This window comes from Vespula pensylvanica, chromosome 6, assembly GCF_014466175.1.
Source record: "Vespula pensylvanica isolate Volc-1 chromosome 6, ASM1446617v1, whole genome shotgun sequence".
NCBI classification, from domain to species: Eukaryota; Metazoa; Arthropoda; class Insecta; order Hymenoptera; family Vespidae; genus Vespula; species Vespula pensylvanica.
In genome coordinates, this window is record NC_057690.1 from 8,466,722 (window position 1) to 8,486,848 (window position 20,127).

The window sequence follows — 20,127 nt, forward strand, 5'->3', positions numbered from 1 at the left end:
AGTTTCATTTTCTCTTTTTTATTTTTTATTATAATTATTGTTTCTCTTTTATTCTCAATTATTATTACATTGACAATAGTTGTGACTATTTGAAATTATTTTTGTTACTATTATATTATGAAATATTAGATTTGTATTGGTACTCAGGATTAATTTTAAATTAGAAAAACAAAGAAAATTGGTTTTTTTAATAAAATAGACAAAACTTCATAATAGATATAATAATTAAACTATCTATGATTCATGATTAAAAGTTATAATCATATTCGAAAGAATTCATTTTCTACATCTTCTTCTATGGTTTTATCATGAAAGTGATAGAAATAGAGCCTATTTGGGTTAGTAGTTTCTTCTTACGTAGGAATAATCGATTCTCGTTTTATGGGAGCGTCGATTCTCGTTATGCGCATGTGCACTAACGAAGAAATTCGCGGCAAATTCGATCGATAAAACGAATCATATTTTTCAATTAAATAATAATATAAAAGAAAAAAGAATGAATAATAAAAAAAGTATTATTTAAAAAAATATAAATATATTAGATTTTTGAAGAAGTTTATTGGTGTTATTAATTTAAATATTCGCGGGTTATACGCATCATTTGTTTCACTTTAATATATGTATCCACGAATAGAAATTACTCTACCCCACAAAAGTTTTCCTCGCTCAACGTAATTCGAAGATCGTTCGTATAGTCCTTGAGTTATTCGTAGACCAGTCTACGAATATCCTCTCTTCTATTCTCTCTTTATCTCTCTTTCTCTTTGCATGGTTAAAATCGTATACGCTTTACTACACAACTCAACTGTTAGCTATGTATATTTTCATTGATGAATTATAAATAATAAATTATTTATATTCATTATTTTTATATAATTTTGTATTATAATTTGTACATTTTCAATATATTTTTATTACATTATTAACATTTATTACTATTAATATTTTTACTATTGATTTTAACATATTTATGTATATGTTCTGATAGATCGATTAAAAACTACAGATTTATTATTATTATTATATATATATATATATATATATATATATATATATAATAAATAAGAAAATATTTAAAAATTCTAAATATAACACAATGTTATTTATAATCTATCAATAAAAATATAGAAAGGAAAAAAAGTTTAGAAGAGAACAAAATAATAAGTATAATAAATTCGAAATACATTAATTATATAAGATCTATATACGTATGTGAGTGTACGTGTATACATATATATATATATATATATATATATATATATAAAATGAATTAGTTAATATATATATATATAAAACATATACATATATATTATCTAATTCATTATAAATTATTCGCTTATCACGTATTATTCTATTCATTTCTAATTCTACAAATGTACAAGAAATTGTTTTCCTCTTTTTTTCATCTCTCTCGTTCTCACTCACTCTCTAACGCCCCCACCACATTTGTTGTTAACGTTCGACGCAAGCCAGTGCCGTAGAAATATGGTAGCAAACTTGTTCTCTATAGTTCGTAGTCTATTGCATGAGTCCGTGGCGACGAACGATAGCAATCCTCGACAGTGCTTTTCCAGCTCTCGAGGTCGAATGATCGGCCTTTTTAAAACCTAAGTTATAATATATCTTCTTCTCCCTATCTAAAACTCTCATATTCGGAGTGATCCGAATCGTCGTTCGTTTAGTAGTATCTCGTATCGTCTTATCAGAAAGTAGAAGGATTAAAAAAAAAAAAGTAAAAAAAAAAAGAAATAATCAACAAAAAAATATAGAAATATAAAAAGAAAAAAGTGAAAGGAGAGAATTCGATCGAGAAGAAATCGGATTGAATTCTCATAATGAAGCTAATCTCTTTTTTATTCTGTGCCATCGTTCTTCTTCTTGGATATCATGGTAAGAGAGTTTACTTGTATTTGTTAATCTATTTTTGTTTATTCTTTTTCAATTTTTTTTTCTTTCTTATTATATAAAAAATTTATTAACAACGAACGCGAAGAAAAATATTATTCGATCAAACTAGAAAATAATTGTTCTTTTGTTCGTCAAAAATAAACTTATCATGATAAGTTTGTTTTTGTTTGTAATATTTGTTAATGAATTTTTTTATTTATAAAAAGAAAGATCAACCAAGTGAAATCTAATTGAATCGAATTAAGATTTATTAGTCCAATGTGACATTTATATGTATATAATTTTTATTAATGTAGTTACTATCTTTTATTTTTTTTTGTTTTTTAATTTGAAAAAAGAATTTAATCAATGACAAAAAAAATATTATTAAATCGCATATAGGAGTATGATTTTTTATTGATTAGATATCATGACTAAGAATGTATCTGTTTATAATTTTTATATTAATTCACTCTTTTTATATAGAAGATTTAATCATTTAAGGGACATGATTAAATCGAATATGAAAATGATTTTATTTATTTACTTTAATTATTTATTTATTTTGTATTAAATATGAATATACTTTATGAATAAAAACGAATCTTTTCGGTTTTTGATGGTCCCTCATCAAAATGCATTGGCGCAAACGTCAGCAAGATCGATGACGACGTACTATGCGCAAAACGATATCAGCATTAGCACAAAAGTACAAAAATAGAGCGTAGTTCTTCCTTGATGACTTAATAAGAGTCTATTGTTAATAAAAATTTGTAAAACAATTGTATTATTGAAATTTTTATTTATTTCACTTAGTTTCTTGAAATCATTCGAAAGAATTTTATTTAAAAAAAAAAAATGTATCCTTTTATTCCAATATTCTGGAGGCAAAGAAAACAAAAGAACACAAAGAATACAAAATTTCTGCGTAAGATAATTAAAACGTTGAATATTTCATGCTTGTGACGTTCTACTCCGTACGTAGAGTGTTCAATTACCGAGTGAATAGCTGATTTTATCTGACATCGATCATCAAGCATAATAACCATACACGTTCTTAAATTATAGTAAGAGATCTATCGAGAATTTAACGAAATAATTCTTTTAATTCATCGATTTTAAAGATTTTATGTTAAAGAACGAACCAAATTTAATTATTAATTAATATTATTATCAATTAATCAATAATTAATTAAAAATTTTTATAACTGTTTTCTCTCTTTTTTATATAAATCGAATATCAATTATCTAATGTCAGTTAAGAAAAAATCGAAATTTTTCTTTATAACAGTATCGTACGGTAAGACCCTTTCTAAATTTATGTTTAGTTGTTGGTGCGTATTTCCAGAAACGAGATCATCGTGGGTGCGCATACTTTAAAGCTTAATCTTTCCGCGTCTTTCTAGGCCACGTAGCTGCATTGATTTTTATATCAGTTAGGGTCGAGAGTTCGATGAACTCACCTCATACATTTATATGGGTCAGTTTCAAAAAAGATAGGAAAAAATTGTTACACAACGTTTCAATTTTATATATATATATATATATATATATATATATATATATATATTAACCCAATTGTATTAACCCAATCATATAGTGTATTTAATTTTTCATCGATATGATCGATAAAAAAAAATATGAAATATTAATAGTTTTTATTAAGATTTATTCTCTTATCATTTCTCTTGAAAGTGTGACCTCTCTTATCGTTTCTAAAGAAATAACACGAATATGAGTTAATGTAATCGTTATTACAAATGATGTCGTGTAATACGATTAAATTATTATTATATTATACACGTTTTGTTAATAAAAATTTAATTTTTATTATATTTAGGTGCCAATGCTATCCAGTGTTACGTATGTAACAGCAATGACGACAGCCGATGCGCAGACGATACTCCACCGGATGCGTTGAAAAAAGATTGCGGTGACCTGAAGGATGGTCCGAAGTTTACAATGTGCCGAAAAATCACTCAAGTCATTGAGTTCAGCGTTAATGGATGTAAGTAATTAATTAATTTTAGGTATAGTTATATATATAACTATATATATAATAATAAATATATCTAATAAATATGTATAGGTCTATTATATATATTTATATATATAATATATTATATATATATATTATATATAATATTACACACATATACACACAAAGATAGATAGATGAATAGATAGATAGATAAATAGATACATGTACATACATACATACATACATACATACATACATACATACATACATACATACATACATACATACATACATACATACATACATACATACACACACACATACATACATACATACATACATACATACATACATACATACATACATACATACATACATACATACATACATACATACATACATACTTACATACATACACAAGACAAAATTGTTACACAAAATAAAATATAAAAAGTATTAGAGTTAGTAAAAAACTACAATATTAGAGAAAATTATAATATAAAATACAAAAATATTTATATTAATGAAAATTTAGATAGAAAAATATTGATAAAAAGTCCAATTACACAAGATTATATAATAAAATAAAAAAATACTGAAGTTAATAGAAGTTCAAGTTATTGAAACAAAATCAAATACAATGATATTAAAGTCGATAAGAGATCAAATTTTTATACGTTGAATCACGAAATAAAACACAAGAATACTAGAATCAATAAAAGATAAAATTACAAAATACAATAAAATAATTTTATAATATATTATTCAAAGCCATAATTACAAAATAAAATGAACGAATGCAATTCAAAATTACAAAAAGAATCCTACTAAAGATTTATTAAAAATACAAATAATTTTGGAACGTTAATAAAAAATCCTAATGTGTTAATATTTGTCTTATTAGTGCCAGCAAATACTCGAGTGATACGTAGCTGTGGTTGGATCGAATCGACTTACAAAGGTCGATGTTATCAAAGAAGTGGTTTTGGTGGTCGACAAGAAGTTTGTTCATGCTTGCATGATTATTGTAACGGCGCGACAACAGGTATCGATCAACCACCGAAAACGTTTATCTTATCTTGTGCTCTTGGTGTCATCCTTCTTGCAATTGCACGCAATTAAGTTAAGAAATACGACGAGACCCTTCATCGATGCCTCATTCTGAGTTTAATCAGCACCAACGACATAAACGACGACAACGACGATGATGAGACGATGACCAAGAATGAAACTTCGCATGATAAATATTCAACATCTCCATCAGTTCGATAAAACGAAGATGATGATGATGATGATGATGATGATCAAGTGAGAGAAAAAACTGGATTATCATCGACAAAAAAACAAAAGAAAAAGAAAGTTTCGCTGAAGAAAAATTATTAAAGAAAAAAGAAATAATGGTAAAGAAGATAATCTAATTTTCAACGCGATCGTCAACCATTTTTTCACCATTATTATGAAATGAGAATTTTTAAGAAAAAAAAAAGAAAAAACAGAAAAGAGATAGAAAAACTGGAATAATAATAATAATAATAATAATAATAATAATAATAATAATGATAATAATAATAATAATAATGCGATGTTTCCGTCTTTTCTACTCGTCGAAGGGCCGTTATTTCTAGATTTAGTAAAATGCGTACGATCGTTCCGAGATCCTATGAAACTCATAATAGGAAAGAAAAGAAAAGAAAAAAAAAATAAAGAAAGAAAAGATAAAAAGAACAAGAAAGGAAGTGAGATTTCAAGGACGAAAAGAGAACGAAGCTCTAGACATTTCGCATATTATGGTTTTGCGAGAGAGAAATAAGAAGATATTTTCTTTATTCGTCTCAATTACACCGAATATTCGAATAATTGTAGATCAAACATTTGTCTCAAGAGCTCGACGTAGTAAATAATATACACACAAATACACACACGCACACGCACACACACACATTATGTATGATTGTTATCTTTATGACTTTTTTTTTATGCTTTTCTTCGTTCTTCTGTCAAATAATTTTGTAAAGAGGGAAAGGGAGAGAGAGAGAGAATGAGAGAGAATGAGAGAGAGAGAGAGAGAGAGAGAGAGAGAGAGAGAGAGAGAGAGAGAGAGAGAGAGAGAGAGAGAGAGATACAAAAAAATCTCCAATTCATTTTCTAGCACAATAATTTTCATAAAATAATTTGTATAACAAAAAAGAATATTTTATTCGACGATTTAATCTCTCTAATTTCTAATCTTCGAATAAAATAAAATAATGAAAAAATTCTATCGTATGTAAAAAAAGCTACAAATTTTATTAGTGTAATTTATAAAAATTTTATTATTTATGATATATTTTCATTTCCAAAATTCTATATCAAAAACGAAGAAACAAGAAATTATTTGTATGAAGTACCTAGGTAAAACAAGTTGTTACGTTATATCATACATACACATAAATAGACACGCATATATATATATACATAACTTACATAAACTGTGTTCATTCAAGAAATTTTATTGCGTAGAGAGCTTTAATAATAAAGAGAGTGAAAGTGATAAAGAATGAAAGGGAAAGCGTATCGTTTTGTCAAATTCGGACGTATCAAATCTGTATATCCGATATTAATATCGATACGTTTTTAATTACGAAAGTAAAACAGAAATCTAATATATAATAATAATAATAATAATATATATATATATATATATACATAACGGGAGATATTATATATAAGGAACGTTAAACGTATCCCAATCCATCTCAAATCTACGATTGCGATGAACGATTTGCACGTTAATTTAATTGGCACGTTAATTAATAGCGCGAATCATTCATTATCTTTTGTTAAGCATTTTTACATTCGACCGATCGAATCAGTTTGATTCGATTGGATTCGATTCAATTAAATTAGATTCGATTCGACTTGATCGATCGATCGTTCTTATTAATTACATTTGTTCCACCCTCTTTTTTGTAGAAAAAAATTATCGCCAACGTTCACATGTATTTTATCGCATCTTGTTAATTTTAATAAAAATCTGCAAGCAGAGATAGAGAGATATTAGGATATTCCCCCATAAAGACATGTGACTCGCCCATCCAAAGGCAGTCAAATTTTTTTTTCTTTCTTCGTTTCTTTGTTACCAACGAAAAAAAAAATTTGTTTATGAACCAATGGCCGCCAGCCATCCGTTTTTTTTTCTTTACGTTTTCAAGTCGGTCTTTGAGTTCAGTAACGTGTTTAACATATATATTCGAGCTGTATAATTATTATTTATTATTATTATCACCGAAACGTTTTTCTTTTTCAGTATTTTTTTTTTTGGTTGTCTTTTTTAATATTACTAGACGAAATCTCTACTTTATGGTATTAATACGTATATTTCACGTGATAATTAATACACATATTTCGAGAAAATCATCGAACGACCATGCAAGAGAATTTATACGTTCTTCGATCAACATAACAGCAACCTGTCAATCTGGTTGACCCGTTACTTTCGATCATCAATTCGTCTCGTCTTTTATGTATTTCTTTTTCTTCTTTTTTTTTTTATTTTCATTCAATCACATTGCCATTTGTTTAAACCGAGTTTCACATGAACTTGGTTTGGTCTTAGTAATCGCAAGTATACGATGTTATGCCTGAAAATATTTCGGAATATTATTGGAATACTCTCGCAAAGGTACGAGGAAAACCTTTACCTAGTTTCGAGAGAACTTTGTTCGTCAGGTGAGTTCTCGAGAGTTTCGAATTAACGACGATATACGTCAAATTTTGTTTTTGAAAGAAATTGAAAATATCATATTCGCGCTAAAGAGGTTAGGTATAAGTGTCAATTGACAACTTAGATTTTTATCATAGATGAGAAGCAAAACATACGATCATTTTTAACAGAAACTGAGCCAAGACCGATTATTCAATATTGATCCTTGGCTTGATTGGATCATGCATTCAGCGACTTCACGATCGAGTCAGTCGTCTCTGCAATCTTCCGTTCCGAATGCATCAACGTCGTCTCTTCTGCAGCAACAACAGCAACAATACCACCATCACCATCAGCAGCAGCAGCAGCAGCAACAGCAGCAGCAGCAACAACAACAACAACAAATCCTTTACGGGCCTATCGTCAATCCAGTAATACCTCTCCAGCCTTATGCTCCAGGAATACATCCAGCATGCATTTATCCTACAACTCAACGACACGCAGGAATATCAACACCCATTTCTTTGCAAATGCAAGGTTAAATTCTAGAGATCGCTAATAACCTGTTTACAATCAACCAGTCCGATTCTTTCGATGATCGTTAACGTAAATATTCTAAATATACTTAGGCAAGGCCAATAGATGGCAATTCAAGAATAAGATTAACCGTGGCCAACAACAATATAATCAACAACACCAGCAGCAGCAACAGCATACTCAACAATCATCCTACAATTCGAAGCTTGTTTTCGAACAAGAGTCGAGCAACTCCACGTTACCATCGTCAAACACATCTTTCATCCTGACATCATCGAATTTTGCACATGGTGGACTTCCAGGAGAATCTTACAACAATTCCGCCGTAACATTGATACCTCAAACCCCATATGTCAAGCCACCGGATACACAAACTTTCTGTTTGCTCCAAGACCGACAAAAATCTCAACTAGCTCAACGTCAACAATCATCGACTCACGGTTCTTATTACAATATATCTTCAGCAAATGCTTGCAGTTTGCAAACGGTGAATCCAAATGCGTTTCAATTGGCGAACGTCAATCCATATACTACTGTAACATCTTTCACGAATAATCAGATTACAGGACCGATACAAACGGTACAAGCTACACAAATATTTCCAAATCCACAAATAGGTTTATTATTTGCTGGTCAATTACGTGAGAAATTATCAGAAACAAATATTGATAGTATTTCGTCGAAATACTCGAAAGATAAGTTACCGATCGTCGATAACACAATTCCAATCAATACGATCGATAAAACAGATAATCACGGAGACTGGTCGGTACATGAAAACAAAGCTACTTCAGTGAATAATTTCGAATCAAATTCAAAAGAATCATCTGTTCCACGAACGGTGGAGAAACGAATAGTTGAGAAGATACAAGAAGAAGGTGCTTGCTCGGACGAATCTTCGGCAAGTTTCGAATTCACTCTCGAAGCTGAAAAAATGGTCTCGGCATTATGCAATACTACGTCATCGAACGACCTCAGCAAAGAAGAATCACGTAATGGAAAAAAATCAGAAACTATCGCGTTTTTCGATGGGGCTGGTGATAATCCGTCCAACAAGAACAACTGGTTCGCTAATTTTTGCACGGATGAGAATAATAAAAATGAAAATAGTAAATCTATAGCCGTTCAAACGGATGGACCATGTACGGACAGATCACAATATCCAGAATTGATTCGAAAAACGGCTTATTGGGGTTGCACCAAAGCCGAGATCATTCTCAATTCAGAAACTTTGGAAACCAATGGAAAGTGCGATCGTTTGATAAATTTGTCTTCGGCTACTAGAACAGCTATTACAAAATCTTCAACTTGCTTTCCAATATTCGCTGGCGATCGTATTTTTGCTAAGGACTTAATAAAAGCTTTGTTACGGGTCAGCAACGGCTGGCTCATTCTCGATAATTATTTGAACAAACAACATTACCCTAGTCTAGCTGAGAAATTAGATGACGAATTACTTCGATGTTTTCAAACGTGGGAAGAAAGTACTTACGAATTGCTTCGGCAGATCGTAGAAACTTTTTTAAGATTGGAAGAAAACAGTCGGATGTCTGCTAATAAAGGCGAAAGACTCGTTGAAACGTCCATGACATCTTTTCCAGGAGACGTAACTTTATATACGTCGATCGATCTCTTCGATTGTTCAAAGAACGAGTCTAACCTTTCTCATCGAAAAGAAAATAAGAACGAAATTTCGAACGACGAAGAACAACGCCAAGTAGTGGTACCTACCTTATCGACCGACGGTACGCAAAAAACTTATCGCAAAGAAACAAAATTACGAAGTAAGTGGACAATCACCGAAAATTTAGTATCTTCGATAGGCAGTGAGAAATCATTAAATCGTACAAAAAATAACGTACGAACAGGTAGCAGATTTCGCAGCAAAAACGCTTCCTCGTTGTCCAGCAAAATTGATACATCAGAACGATCTCTCAACGCAGAGTTCTTTCATTTGAGAAGTACCGTTATGGAGAGAAATCATGAGAGTTCGAAAGAATGGCTATTGAAAGACAGAAAACAAGAGTTCTTTTTTGACGGCAACATTCCATCGCCATGTATGAATACAACAGGATTGGTTTACGGTATTCAAAGACCAACTACAAATATAAATTATGATCCTTCCATATTTGGAAATACTCTAGCTAGAAATTTCTACCCTGGTAATGATAACGTTCCGATAACACACGTCGATAATAGAACGATGTACGAGAACAAATCGAATATCGGTGCTCCAGTTTATATCGGCAAATCATCAACTGATCAACTCGAATTATCAGCTGTTCCAAGAAATAGAATGACGTTGTTAAGCCAAATTGAGCCGGATATACCAGACAAGGAATCCGAAGAGATGACTGCTAATCTTTCAGCTTGGTTCGCCAGCATGAGAAATACTAATGGACAAACCCAGCAGCAGCAGCAGCAACAACAACAACAACAACAACAACAACAACAACAACAACAACAACAACAACAACAGCAGCAGCAGCAGCAGCAGCAGCAGCAGCAACAACAACAACAACAGCAGCAGCAGCAGCAACAACAACAACAGCAGCAGCAGCAACAGCAGCAGCAGCAGCAGCAACAACAACAACAACAACAACATATTTCTCAACACCATTCATTGTCTCATCGAGGAGAAACTCTTGCTAGAAATACAATAGACTTTACCAGACAATTACAAATTGATACGAATCGACAACTTCAAACATTAAGGAACATGCAAAGTATTCAAAGTGCACCTTGGAATGCCGAACACATACTTGGCAAACGATTAAATGTTCATAATCAAATTCCTGAAGAATACGATAGTTCAGAAGATGTAAGAGTTTACATGAAACCTGGCAGTTACAATGTTCCGAAGAAAAGACATCAGAGAAAGGGTAATCCACGACGTACAGACAATTTACGTGGTTCTGGGAATAATCATAGAAATATACATTCAAATAGAGGAGAAAAAATTCCTAGAATATTGGCATCTTCAACACCAGTAACTCGAACTACGTTAAACTCTACAACAACGCAAAATATCTCGCTACACAATTCACCGACCATTTTAAAACGTGTTACCCCAACCAAGGACAATCTTGAACAAGACGTTACTTGGAAGGCAGCATGTGCTTCAGCAGAAATCCTATTGGAAGCTCTCAACGTCAAGGATACAGTAAAAGAGACGATCAATGATTCTGACGATGATGATGATGACTCCGACGACGACGAAGATACTAAAATCGAGAAAGGAAGTGACAAAGAAGATCGTGAGTCATTGAAAAGTCTACATCGTCAAAAACTAGGTCAACATAATCAAATAAAATCAATGAAAAAACGTAAGGATGTTGTAGGAATCGATGCATCAAGTTACGAAGCGTCCGAAGATGATTCTGGATCAACTAGTAAATTATCTCCACGTACGAACGTTCTCTTAAATTCGCAAGAGAATCGTAATGTTAAAACTAACGTAAAAACTGATTCATGGCTTATCAGAACTCTCAACAATGCTAGTATGATGGGTAAACAGAGAAGAAGAAAAAATGAATTTACTATAGCAGAAAGTTCAGAATCATCGAACAGTTCGATGATCGAGGAAGAACGAACGTGTTTAACTTCGATAACAGCTGTTGGTTTGACTACAACAACGATCACAGCTACTACAACGATCAAAGATCGAGAAGAAACGAGTGCTTCGAGAGAAATCGGTATTACCGATCGACTCAACGAAAACGATCTTTTAACTGGGATCAAAAAGGATACTGAAAGTACCGTAGGACGTGCTACTTATTCGGAAACTGTACGCAGATCGACAGGATTTTCTACCGGATCATCGTCTAACGTAATACGATCGGTAAAGAAGAAACCTGTAACCTCGAATTCATCTCTAAATTATACTACGATCGTACCGATCCCTGGACGTAAATGTCAACGCAAAGATTCCGAAAGATCTTATCACTTGTTACATAAATCACGAAAACCTCCGATTAAAAAGACATCGAGAATTATAGACGATAACGAAGACCGTAGATCGGAAGATGGATCGTTTTCTTGTTCGAAATCAAAAATGGCTGGAAACGAAACGTCATTATCATCGATGATCAATTTATCTTCTAAATCTGCTGCAAATAAATCTTTGCAATGTAAAAAGAAAGGAGAAAATAGTGACTCGATCGATAATTTTGTTGAGACAACAAAATATGGAAATAAATCGAATGATCGGGGTTGGTCAGTTTGGTACAGTTCAAGAAGGAAACAAAGTTTAAGTCCGCTTGCCTTGAGTAAATTAGAAGCTATTCATCGAGCTCTCTGTCAAATGGACGAAACAAAAATTTTTAGATGTCCACCCTCGATCGATAATACAGATCGATCGTCCACTACTATTGGAACGGTTAGTGTTCAAAATAAAATATAAATTATTCTCATTATTAGATGCTTATTCGATCCAATCTACGCTCGATTTTGCAGATGGAAGATTATTGCAAAGTTATCAAGAGTCCATTGTTTCTTGAAACGGTCGAATATAAAATTAAAAATCGGATTTATCATAAGATCGAGCATGCTGTTCGAGATTTTCGAAGGATCGTTCATAATTCGAAAATTTATCACAAGGTTTGTAACATTTATTTGCACTTTTCATTATTTATTCATTTTTCGTGTATGTTTCAGTTATTAAGTAAAACCATCGTTTCTGTAAGACACTTTTATATATTATATTTATAAATATATAATTTATAAAAATTTATAAATGTCATATTTATATTTATATTTTACATATAGATATCGTTTATAAAAATTTATAAATATATTGTTTATAAAAATTTATAAAAAATTGATATTCATAAATACACATTATATTAATATTATATTAATATTATTAACTCTATCTTATTAATACGAATTAATAAAAAAAGAAACTTGTTATATTTTCTTATGATAGAACGACAATGATCGAGTGAAAAATATCGAGAATTTATCGAAGAAACTCGAGGAATTATTTGAAGAACACTTTACCAATTGGGATTTTGAAAATATTAATGGCAGTCCCAGAGAAGATTCACCGATACGTCCGAGATTGAAATCAATGAATTCAAGTCAAAAAACACTTACTGGGCGTTATGGGAATTCTAAGAAAAGTCCTTCGACTATAACTATTACAGAAAGCACGTCACTTCGATAACGATACTTAACACCACCCCTCCTCCCTCTTTCGTCCTCCCACATGGCCTCTTTCTGCTTAATAATTAAATAACAACGGATAACATCGAGAAAGTATTCATTAATAACGAAAATATTTTTTCATTGATTTAGGATGATAACGATGACGATGATGATGATGATGATGATGATAATGATGATGATAATAATGATGATTATAGCTATAGTATTCACAATAGAATTGAACGTAATAACACGTACTCTCTAGTCATTATAAATGAATCACAGTTGATATTGTTATTAATAAGTACGTTTTACGAATTCATTTGATCGAATCTCAAATTTTCCCACCTCCTCTATATTTCTTTTTTTTTGGCATCCAATTCGAATCTGTGATATATGGTATCCAATTTACATCGTCCAATTTGAATCAATGTGAATCTACGATATATATATATATATATACATACACCACGAACGTTCAAAACTATTCCAAGATATAAAATAGAAAGTTTCGATTTCTTAAATATTATTTAATTTATTTTTTTGGTACACAATACTAACAATTCTTTCATATAATCTTAATCATCGTGCAAAGTGCAAAGTTTCGTTTGTTCTTTTTTATATCGAGAGTATTATTTCGAAAAAGTATCACGTAAGTAAGATTTCATAAAGGAATATAACAAAATAAAACGTTATATAAACCGAATTGAAAAAAGAAAAAAAAATACATAGAAATGTTGATATTGAAATATATCACGATGATTAACCGTTCGATATTCTCATTATATCGAATTAATGTATAGGTATAATATCAAATATATTTCGAACATCTTCCAAAATAATCGATTAATTTAGTACATATATGTTTAGCATTAAATTTCTTTAATTGTAAATTATACACATTTTATGAACGATAAGTGTAATACATATGTCACTGTATACTCACACTACTTCGAAGGTTATTTCAAATTTGCCGCGTAAATCTTCGTTTTTTTTTCATATCCTTACATACATAACCTATGCACCTTATTTAATTAATAATAAAAGACACATCGATTGATATTACATTCTCTCATGTGACAAAAAAATTAGCACGAACGTGTGAAATTTAGAAAAGTTGATAATCAAACGGTTATTTTACGATACATCTTAATGATCGCATTATATCGCGTAATATGCAACTATGTCGATTACAACGTAAATTAAATGTGCATGACTACTGCAGACGAAGAAAGAAATAGTAAGAAAGAGATAAAAAAAAACACATTTTAAAAGATTATAAGAGAGACGTAATGAAATTACCGGTAGAAAAACAATATGGCGTCATCTCATTGCGATGTTATATAACATGTAATTTGAGGTCATCACAATACTTAAAAATATCTTAGTTTTTATATCGCAATACCGATATACGTGTTTTTTTTTCTACGCTTTTTGAAAATTTGCTTAACTAACATGAACGTTTTTATTTACTGGTAGGCATGTTTACCAATTACTTAACACTACAAATAACTATTTATGATGTTAATAAGTAATTATAAATATTTACATTCAGATATCGTGTTAGGAGTTGGCAACACTGATCCTTACATACAGTTCAAAACGTAGACACCAGCGCCATCATAGGAGCGCAGTGAAAGTTTTTCTTCTCTTACACTAAGTTGGCTAATCTGAGTTTGATTTTAAAATCTTGAAGACGTAACGGTAGGCTGAAGACATTACGGTCCTTTAAAAAATAATTAAAGGACAAAAGAAGATCAAGGTGTAAAGTAAAAATTTTGTTAAAGGATTATTTAAGAAATATAAAGAAGATATATTTTTCAAGATGGTTGAGGACACAATCCGTGTGGCCGTACGTATTAGACCGCTGATAAAAAGTGAAATAGAAAAGGGTTGTGAAGAATGTTTAGATACAACACCTGGACAACCACAAATAATTATAAAAAATACAGATAGAGCATTTACATTTAATTATGTTTTTGCTCCGGATGTTAATCAAGAAAATTTTTATAACACAGCTATTAAAGAAATGGTGACACGTATCTTTGATGGTATTTATGAAAAAATTTTATGTAAACTAAACTAGGATATTTATTATCAAAATTTTATAATTATTTTTATTATCTTCCTAATTTTTAATAATAAATCCTTTTTATATAAAAACATTCGTTATTTTACTTGTAAATAAAAGCATTGTTAATTTAAGAATTATTTTAAGAATTAATTAAATTAAGAATTTTTTAAAAGATTTGATAATATGATAATTAATAATTTGATAATATGATATAATTTATTTTATTTTATTTAATTTTTGTAAACTTTTAGGTTACAATGTTACGATACTTGCTTATGGTCAAACTGGAAGTGGTAAAACACATTCAATGGGTACTGATTATAATGGGGTAGAGAATATGGGCATTATACCTCGAGCTATGCAAGATATATTTAAAATAGTGGCATCTAAAGAGGAATGGAATTTTAAGACGTCTGTGTCCTTCATGGAACTTTATCAGGAACAATTATATGACTTATTATCAGACAAACAACGTACTCATAGTACTGTAGATATTAGAGAAGATAATAAAGGAATAAGAATTGTTGGTGTTACGGAGAAAGAAGTACAAAGTGCCGATGAATGTTTAGAATGTTTAATCGAAGGATCGCAAGGTAGAGTAACAGGTTCTACAGCAATGAATGCTCAAAGTAGTAGAAGTCACGCGATATTTACGTTACATATTCAACAACAAAAAGGAAATGATCCGTAAGAATTTTCTCCACATATTCATCTTGAATAATAAAATATTTATTAAATGTTAAAAATATAAAAAATAAGCAACCTTTTTCTTTATGTGTCTTGTACTATAGCAATACAGCAACAACTGCAAAATTTCACCTGGTAGATTTAGCTGGTTCTGAACGTTCTAAAAAAACACAAGCAACCGGAGAAAGATTCAAAGAAGGCGTTCATATAAATAAAGGTTTATTGGCATTAGGAAACGTTATTTCTCAATTAGGAGAAAATGGAAGTAATTCATATGTCGGTTATCGGGATAGCAAACTTACAAGATTATTACAAGATTCACTCGGTGGTAATTCTATGACTCTTATGATAGCTTGTGTTAGTCCAGCAGGTAATACATTAAATATGTAGTAAATAAGTAATTAATTATTTATCTAGCCCATACATGACTTTGTTTCTGTACTATATGTTTCTGCATAGATTATAACATGGATGAAACACTTAGCACATTAAGGTATGCAGATCGTGCACGAAAAATAAAGAATAAACCGGTTGTTAATCAAGATCCAAGAGTAGCTGAAATTAATCGTTTAAATGAATTAGTACAAAAATTGAAACTTGCTCTTTTGCATCAAGAATCACAGCAATCATGTTCGAGCGATTGTCAAGAGCTACAAAAGAAGAATGAACTGTTACAACAAAAGATTAGAGATTTGACAGAACAATTAAATGGCAATTTAATTAAAATGGTTTTTATGCATGAAAAAACTGAGCTAGCGGAACAATTACACGATAAAATTAAAGCTGAGATGGCTTTAGTATTGGAAGATTGTAAAGAATTATTAGATAGTTATAGTGAAAGTTCTAAACATAATGACGAACATTATGTTAAATTAAAAGTTATGTATCAAAAAATACTTGGTAAGTTTTTATTTCATAATGTTTTCATTACTCTTTATAATTGGATTTTGTGAATAAAGTGTTATTCAACATCTAGATATACAAACAAATGAAAAGAAAACATCGGAAGAACTCTTTAATCATGCAATGTCTCTGGAATTAAAATCACCTATAATAAAGGATAATGAAAATGATATAGATAATGTAGCCAGTGATGGAGAATTATCTAACTGTTTAGAAGATTTTGATAAGAAACATGAAGAGCATACGTTGCTTCAGACAGAGAGAAATAATCAAGTTCAAGATATAAACAGAGAGTTGGCCATTAAGGAACATCTTATATCTGAACTTTTAAAAAATTCTTCGCATGTTATAGAATACTCTAAAGAATTACAAGACATGGAACAAGAAATCAAAACACTTCAAGCTGAAAAAGATGAACTTTTAGTAGCACTGCGTAATGCTCAAGCCAATAATGTTGGCTCGAAGTAAGTTCAAATCCATTATTATTTGAATTATTTATATTTCCATATGTGTCGTTCAACGTATATAAATTAATGAATTTTTACTATACATTATATAGATTAGCAGAAAGTCGGCGTAAGAAGGTACAAGAGTTAGAGAAAAAGATTACAGAATTGACTCAAAAATGTTTGGAGCAAAGTAAAACATTAAAAGCTAAAGAGAAATTGCAACAACAAATTAAAAATTTAACGAATGAAATTCAATCATTAAAACAAACACGAGTGAAATTAGTTAGACAAATGCGTAACGATGCGGATAGATTCGCTGAATGGAAACGAGCTAGAGAAAAAGAACTTAATAAGTTAAAAGAGTTAGATAGAAAACGGGCTAATCAAATGGCACGATTACAAATGCAACATAATAAACAACAAAATGTATTCAAGAGAAAAATGGAAGAAGCTTATGCGGCTAATAAAAGATTAAAGGTAAATTAAATGGTTTTACTTATATATTAAATTTTATGTAAATTTTATAAAAAATAAAAAAAAAAGGTTAAAAAGAAATCTTTTATTAATGATTTGATATTAATATTTATAATAGGAAGCACTTGAAGTACAGAAGAAAGCGAAAGAGAGAAGAGAAAAAACGTTAAATAATAAAAATGACATTCAATCATGGGTGAGACAAGAACTTGAAATATTATTAAGTACAGTGGATGCAGAAAATTCACTTCAAAAGTTAATAAGTGACAGAAAGTATTTAAAGTGTCAATTAGAAGAACTTAAAAATGATTCTAATGTAGATGAGACAGAATTGGCAGAACTTAAGGAATTTTTGACTTTGCGTAATACACAAATACAAGACTTGCAGCAAAAAATTAATGAAGCAAACGAAGGTATAAAAATAAACTCTTTGTAAGACTGTGTGTGCATGACTATACACATTTATAAAAAGTATGCATATCTATATGTATATATTATTTTTTTTTTTTTACAGAAAATAGAGCAAATATAAGAATTAATACTATACAAACTATGACTGATGCAAAAGTTGCTATTAAATTTCTTTTTGACATTACTGCAGAAGATAGAAAGAAGCTTATGGTTCGTTCATTATATTATAATATACCTAACAATTTATATTTCATTTTATATATGAAATTTTTTATCATATTAAGTGTAATATAATTTTAGGAAAAATATACAAATTTACAAACTAATTTAGACGAATGTCGTCAAAGAGAAGAGAAACTGAAACAAGAAATAGAAACTTATAAAGATAAATTAAATCGACCTGAGAAAAAAGTACAGTACATTTTAGATTCTTCTCTAATAAATATTTATAATTAAAATATTAAAATATAAGCATTATATATATATATATATTTATTTATTAATAACACTTGTATATATATTTTATAGGTTCTAAAAGAGAATAATTCTAGGAAGAACAATGAGGATTCTTCAATTATGATTACTCCAAAAGTACAAAAAATATCTTCAAAATATCATGAAAATTCTTTTCTATCAGATGATAGTTTTATTGAAGATGATGTAGAGAAAGATCCAGATTGGACTCGAACACCGCTTTATAATAAAATACAAAAGCTTTTGGTATGATATCTAAATTTTAATCCTAATTTATATATGAATATAATTATATATTTACTTACATCATCTATATATATCATATATATATATATATATATATATATATATGTATTATTTTTATGTCTAGGATACAACAAAAAATCCTAGGCAATCTGTAAAGCGTCCATCTGATGGGGAAGTGAAATGCGCCTGTAAAACAAAATGCATTACTCGTCTTTGTTCGTGTCGCAAAAATGATCGCATATGTAATAATTGTCAATGCAATCCAGATTTATGTCAAAATAATGATATAAACAAAGTAAGTTCAAACATGCAATATTAATAATAAAATCAAAGATAAAAAGTTATATTACGTTTTTCCAACATTATATATATCATATATATTAAATATTTTATATATATATATATATATATATATATATATATATATAAGTTCAGAAATATATTTATTATATATTTTATAATTTTATAGTTACAAATATTAAGAAATTTTGTTACATAATTTTATATATACATAATAATATTTCTTTTTTAAGCTGATCCATTCGTATTTCCGAGACTATGAAGAGGATCAAGATGAAAATTCAATAAAGAAACCAAGGTATATAATAATTGTCAAATATATATATTATATTCCTATAATTTTTATATATAAACTTTATGAATGTTATAATTCTTTTTTCAGATTGGCTAAACAACTGTCGGGTAACGGTATTTGAAATTTTTTTAAATAAGTTTTCATCTCAATCATAATTTCAATTACTTTTTTAACTTTATAAACTACATTGTATATATATATCGTTTTTATTTAATAACGGATTGTATAATATGTAATAAAGTTTCTTTTATTTTATAAAAAAATAAGGAAATAAAAATGCACAACATTTTATGTTATATATCATTTTATTGAATTATGTATAATCCATCTTGTTCTATTACCTTTCTCCATCTCTCTGGAAGCATAATGCCATCTTTTCAAAACTTTTGAGATTTGCTAGAAAACTATTGTCCTAGATGCTTTTTTATATCATTTATTATATTAAATTTTTTACCACATATTTTTTAACGAAAGAAAAAAAAATAAATTAATCATTAGAGGCAATATACGAAGAGTATGGAGGATAAGGTAGAATATCCCAATTAAATGATAACAATTTTTCTTGATGCTTTAAGATAC

General features: G+C 29.5%; 3 protein-coding genes across 3 annotated transcripts; all 3 read left to right on the forward strand.

Moving 5' to 3' along the window:
• The first annotated feature begins 1,549 nt into the window (after positions 1-1,549).
• On the forward strand, positions 1,550-6,892 carry LOC122630020. Its single transcript, XM_043814034.1, has 3 exons — positions 1,550-1,890; positions 3,728-3,895; positions 4,773-6,892. The coding sequence occupies exons 1-3, from the start codon at positions 1,836-1,838 to the stop codon at positions 4,988-4,990; spliced, it is 441 nt and encodes a 146-aa protein (XP_043669969.1). The 5' UTR covers positions 1,550-1,835; the 3' UTR covers positions 4,991-6,892.
• Positions 6,893-7,041: 149 nt separating this feature from the next.
• Positions 7,042-13,672, forward strand: LOC122630167. Its single transcript, XM_043814352.1, has 5 exons — positions 7,042-8,087; positions 8,180-10,539; positions 10,645-12,465; positions 12,543-12,686; positions 13,015-13,672. Exons 1-5 carry the CDS (start codon positions 7,793-7,795, stop codon positions 13,252-13,254), a joined length of 4,860 nt encoding a protein of 1,619 aa, XP_043670287.1. The 5' UTR covers positions 7,042-7,792; the 3' UTR covers positions 13,255-13,672.
• A 1,203-nt stretch (positions 13,673-14,875) lies between these two features.
• LOC122630011 (chromosome-associated kinesin KIF4-like) lies at positions 14,876-19,737 on the forward strand. The gene is made up of 14 exons (XM_043814003.1): positions 14,876-14,939; positions 15,023-15,286; positions 15,561-15,996; positions 16,101-16,366; positions 16,456-16,896; positions 16,973-17,363; positions 17,459-17,825; positions 17,941-18,235; positions 18,337-18,443; positions 18,534-18,644; positions 18,762-18,953; positions 19,078-19,248; positions 19,487-19,551; positions 19,636-19,737. Exons 2-14 carry the CDS (start codon positions 15,061-15,063, stop codon positions 19,667-19,669), a joined length of 3,102 nt encoding a protein of 1,033 aa, XP_043669938.1. The 5' UTR covers positions 14,876-14,939; positions 15,023-15,060; the 3' UTR covers positions 19,670-19,737.
• The last annotated feature ends 390 nt before the right edge of the window (positions 19,738-20,127 follow it).

Excerpts from the sequence above, each read along its gene's own strand:
- LOC122630011 (XM_043814003.1), top strand. The coding sequence starts at position 15,061 with ATGGTTGAGGACACAATCCGTGTGGCCGTACGTATTAGACCGCTGATA. Across the intron at positions 16,367-16,455 it reads AGCTTGTGTTAGTCCAGCAG|ATTATAACATGGATGAAACA; the intron begins GTAATACATTAA and ends GTTTCTGCATAG. Across the intron at positions 18,645-18,761 it reads TAAATCGACCTGAGAAAAAA|GTTCTAAAAGAGAATAATTC; the intron begins GTACAGTACATT and ends TATATTTTATAG.
- LOC122630167 (XM_043814352.1), top strand. The coding sequence starts at position 7,793 with ATGCATTCAGCGACTTCACGATCGAGTCAGTCGTCTCTGCAATCTTCC. Across the intron at positions 10,540-10,644 it reads AACAACAACAACAACAACAA|CAGCAACAGCAGCAGCAGCA; the intron begins CAACAACAACAA and ends CAACAGCAGCAG. Across the intron at positions 12,687-13,014 it reads ATTCGAAAATTTATCACAAG|AACGACAATGATCGAGTGAA; the intron begins GTTTGTAACATT and ends TTCTTATGATAG.
- LOC122630020 (XM_043814034.1), top strand. The coding sequence starts at position 1,836 with ATGAAGCTAATCTCTTTTTTATTCTGTGCCATCGTTCTTCTTCTTGGA. Across the intron at positions 1,891-3,727 it reads TCTTCTTCTTGGATATCATG|GTGCCAATGCTATCCAGTGT; the intron begins GTAAGAGAGTTT and ends TATTATATTTAG. Across the intron at positions 3,896-4,772 it reads TGAGTTCAGCGTTAATGGAT|TGCCAGCAAATACTCGAGTG; the intron begins GTAAGTAATTAA and ends TTGTCTTATTAG.